Below are 4,571 nucleotides of genomic sequence, written 5' to 3'. Positions count from 1 at the left end.
ATTTACTGCCTTGGTTTTATATATTCAAGGTTAAATGATCAGCCTACTTCCCGTGGTGGCATTGCGTGATCAGGAAGTCTTTGGTTGTCTGTTTCTGTTGGGGTGGAGAGGTGTGTGAGAGGGGTGTGTTGTGGAGAGAGGGCAGCTTGATGGTGGGGGAACAGGGTGACATGGAGGCGATTTGTTTGTACCCAGCCCTTACTGGATTTAGGCGTCTGGAGATAGTTAGACAGATAGATAGACAGACAGACAGACACACACACACAGTTACGTAGGTAAATATATAAACAGTTGACAGACAGATAGGTAGACAGACAGACAGGGAGAGACAGACATGGATAGCTAGGTAAATAGACAGAGAGGTAAATACACACAGAATTTCACATCAAAATCACTAAAATTTTTCTTCCCTTCCAGACGTACTACCCTGATGCGATTCCACTCATTGGCCGAGAGAAATTGATCAATGACTTCTTTTCTAACAAGGCACTACCTATGATCTACGTGAAGGTGGGTATTTAGATGGTGATTATTCGTGTGTTATGGATAATTGTGGTTTCAGTGTCTATCCTGCATCATTTATCCATTGTTTATTCCCACTGCCACACCACACAACGTTATCAGTGTCTATCCTGCATCATTTATTCATTTCCTACTCCCACTGCCACACCACACAACGTTATCTGTGTCTATCCTGCATCATTTATTCATTTCCTACTCCCACTGGCACACCACAGCATTATCAGTGTCTATCCTGCATCATTTATTCATTTCCTACTCCCACTGGCACACCACAACGTTATCTGTGTCTATCCTGCATCATTTATTCATTTCCTACTCCCACTGCCACACCAGACAGCGTTATCAGTGGCTATCCTGCATCATTTATTCATTTCCTACTGCCACTGCCACACCCACGCCCACACCAGCAGACAGTCAGCGTTACCAGTGTCTTTCCTACATCATCCCACTGCCACACCTCAGTCAGCATTATCAGTGTCTATCCTGCATCGTCAGAGAGAGGTTTGATATGTTCCTCTTCTCATAAATGCTTCTTTGATATTGCGCATTGAAAAGTGACGGACATGCCATAAATAGAAGCGTAATTTGAGGCGAACTTTTGTACCTAACTGTTTCTTGACATCGGGAACAGACAAATAACGTTAATGAAGTTTTAAAAATATCTAAATTACGTGTTTCATTTCAGTGTTTTATAAAGGGAGTCAAGAAATTGTTTATGAAGTTTAAAGAGCATCCAATTCCGGTTCAATTTAGTCATGGTATAGGAAATAGAGAAGTAATGTTTATGGAACTGTAAGACCATCCAATCTGTGTTTATTTCTGTGTTTCATTTGTTTCATTTATGTTTCACTTGTTTCATTTCCCTGTTTCATTTCTGTTTCGTTTCAGTGTTCACCGTACCACGTGGGCGCGACTGGCCTTATCATGGGAGACGCAGCCCACGCCATGGTTCCTTTCTATGGGCAGGGCATGAACTGTGTATGTTACCTTTCTAGTTACCTTATTAGTTACCTTATTAGTGTTACCTTACCTTATTAGTTACCTTATTAGTGTTACCTTATTAGTGTTACCTTATTAGTGTTACCTTATTAGTTACCTTATTAGTGTTACTTATTAGTTACCTTATCAGTTACCTTATTAGTGTTACCATATTAGTTACCTTATTAGTGTTACCTTATTAGTTACCTTATTAGTGTTACCTTATTAGTTACCTTATTAGTGTTACTTATTAGTTACCTTATTAGTGTTACTTATTAGTTACCTTATTAGTGTTACCTTATTAGTACGTTACCTTATTAGTGTGTTGTCAACCCATCTTTAATATTCTAGAGAGGACCCCTTCACGTGCTGGCATCAGTGTAATCTGCTCCACTGCCTGGTTATCTAAACGTCCCTCAACTCTATCCTCACGTGCCTCAGTTCTATCCTCACGTGCCTCAGTTCTATCCTCACGTGCCTCAGTTCTATCCTCGCGTCTCTCCATGTTAGAGTTGCAACGAGAGGGGAACACTAGAATATGATGCTAGTCACGAAGAAGTGCCATGGGAAGGACGTAGAACAGCAACATCTTATTTCGTACCCATGACCTTCGTGATATAAGCTGCGGAAGGACGAAAATTTGGGCCAAGTTAGAGTGAACAGAGTATAGGTATATTTCTAGACTAATATAACTTAATGACTGATGTTCCTATAGCTCACTCAGACGACCAGAACACATCCCTAGAGTTGTCCCAGTCATGAAGGAGTTAATCTGGACGAGTAGAAGGCATCCCTAGAGTTCTCCTAGTCATGAAGGGGTTAATTCATATCCTCGTCAACAGGGAATGGAGGATTGTATGGTAATGAAAGAATTAGTGGACCAGTGTTATAACTTCTTAATGACTGCGGCTCCTATAGCTCACTCAGACGACCAGAACACATCCCTAGAGTTGTCCCAGTCATGAAGGAGTTAATCTGGACTAGTAGAACGCACCCCTAGAGTTGTCCCAATCATGAAGGGGTTAATCTATATCCTCGTCAACAGGGAATGGAGGATTGTGTGGTGCTGAATGAACTACTAGACCAGTATGATGATGACCTCGCCGCCGCCCTGCCCGCCTACTCAGCCAAGCGTAATCCAGATGCCGAGGCGATAGTGGACCTGGCCCTGTATAACTATATTGAGGTGGGTGGTTCCTATACTCCTGTCACTGTTACTTGGCTTTAGAGTGACGTATTTTGTTCTTTAATTGGCTCTCTCTGTTTTACTCTCCTCACTTCGCTCTCTGATTTCTTTACCTTTCTCTCTTTACCTTAGTCTCTTTACCTTAGTCTCTTTACCTTAGTCTCTCTGCCTTACTCTCCTTACTTTATTCTCTTTACCATACTCTTACTCTCTCTCCTTACCTTACTTTCTACCTTACTCTTTACCTTACACTCTTTACCTAACTCTTTTTACCTAACTCTCTTTACCATACTCTTTACCCTACTCTTTACCCTACTCTCTTCATCTTCCTCTCCTTACCTTTACTCTCTTTGCCTTACTCTTTCTACCCTACTCTTTACCTTACTATTTTCACTTTACTCTCTTCTTACTCACTTCACGTTACTCTCTACTCTTTAAGGTCGTGGTTTCTGTAGTATTTTCACCGTAACTTGGCTTTATACTGATATCCATTGCTCTTTGATTCACTGACTGACTGACTGACTGACTGATTGATTGATTGATTGACTGAATGATGGAATGATGGAATGATTGATCGAATGATGGACTGACTGACTGACTGACTGACTGACTGACTGACTGACTGACTGACTGACTGACTGACTGACTGACTAACTAACTAACTAACTAACTAACTAACTAACTAACTAACTAACTAACTAACTAACTAACTAACTAACTAACTAACTAACTAACCAACCAACCGACTGACTGATGATTTCTTATTACAGATGCGGGACCTGGTAAATTCGCGCTCCTTTCTCCTCCGCAAGAAGTTTGATGACCTTCTAAGCACAATCCTTCCTTCTTACTGGCTTCCCCTGTACACCATGGTCACCTTCACGCGTCAGCCCTACCACAGATGCATCGCCAAGAAGAAGTGGCAAGATAGGGTGCGTAGGAGGCTTGTTAACACCTCTCCTGTAGCGATTTAGTTTGGGTATTACAGTTTACACCTTGGTATTTACACGTCAGGCTCAGGGTCTTCCGTTAACGCCCTTTCTTTAGTGATTTATTTTGCATATTACGTCAGCCCTACCATAAATGCTTCGGCAGGCTAGGGTATGTGGTATGATTCGTAACACCTCTTCTTTAACGATTCATTTTGCATTTATTACGGTGATGGTGGTGGTGGTAATGGTGATGGTGATGATGATGATGATGATGATTGATGATGGTGATAAATGATGATGATGATGATGATTGATTTTAATATTCCAGGTGGTGAAAAACATCCTGAGTGTAGCTGGTATGGCTGGTGTGGGAGCTGGTGTGGTACTGGCCAAGACCGACTCTCTCCACACCCTCTCGTGCTCCATTCTCTCCCAACTCTCCACCCTCCTCACCAAGACCTGGGCGGCCGCCACCTCAGTCCCAGCCATCAGACAGTGAGATTTCGGACACCTGACGATCCCCTAACACCTTCTCTGTTGCGATTTATTTGTGCCTTGGTATAAGCAGTGTTCTCTTATGGATTAATATACAGGGTGTCCCAAGAGTTTGATATATATTTGAAGAAGAAAATGGAATACCGTGGCCAAAATGATCTTAAGAGATTTGAATAACTAGGTTAAGACTAGTGATAAAGTGCATGGTTCCTGGATAGTAGTAGGGGTGGTAGTAGTAGTAGTAGTAACAGTAGGAATAGTAGTAGTAGCAGTAGTGGTGGTAGTGGTAGTGATAGTAATAGCAGCAGTAGTAGTAGTAATGGTGATGGTGAAGATGGTAACGATGATGGTGATGATGATGATGATGATGATATTGCTGGTGGTGATGATTTTGATGATGATGATTATAATAATGATGATGGTGCTGGTGGTGGTGGTGAGTTTGATGATGATGATGA

The 4,571-nt window shown here is 41.8% G+C and overlaps 1 protein-coding gene across 1 annotated transcript in view; it reads left to right on the top strand.

Moving 5' to 3' along the window:
- The window catches only part of LOC145390655 (kynurenine 3-monooxygenase-like), a 9,503-nt gene extending 5,379 nt beyond the window's left edge, over nucleotides 1–4,124 (top strand). Inside the window, exons 7-11 of the mRNA XM_080265448.1 lie at nucleotides 418–510; nucleotides 1,411–1,500; nucleotides 2,546–2,686; nucleotides 3,457–3,618; nucleotides 3,947–4,124. Coding sequence (XP_080121574.1) covers nucleotides 418–510; nucleotides 1,411–1,500; nucleotides 2,546–2,686; nucleotides 3,457–3,618; nucleotides 3,947–4,117 — 657 coding nt within the window. The 3' untranslated portion in view covers nucleotides 4,118–4,124. The remainder of the gene's footprint in view (nucleotides 1–417; nucleotides 511–1,410; nucleotides 1,501–2,545; nucleotides 2,687–3,456; nucleotides 3,619–3,946) is intronic.
- Nucleotides 4,125–4,571: the final 447 nt, after the last annotated feature.

Source organism: Coenobita brevimanus, chromosome 2 (assembly GCF_032717465.1).
Source record: "Coenobita brevimanus isolate Jiangsu-jjx chromosome 2, ASM3271746v2, whole genome shotgun sequence".
Taxonomy (NCBI): Eukaryota; Metazoa; Arthropoda; class Malacostraca; order Decapoda; family Coenobitidae; genus Coenobita; species Coenobita brevimanus.
Note: the sequence above shows the minus strand (reverse complement) of the source record. Positions and strands in the feature narration are given on the sequence as shown.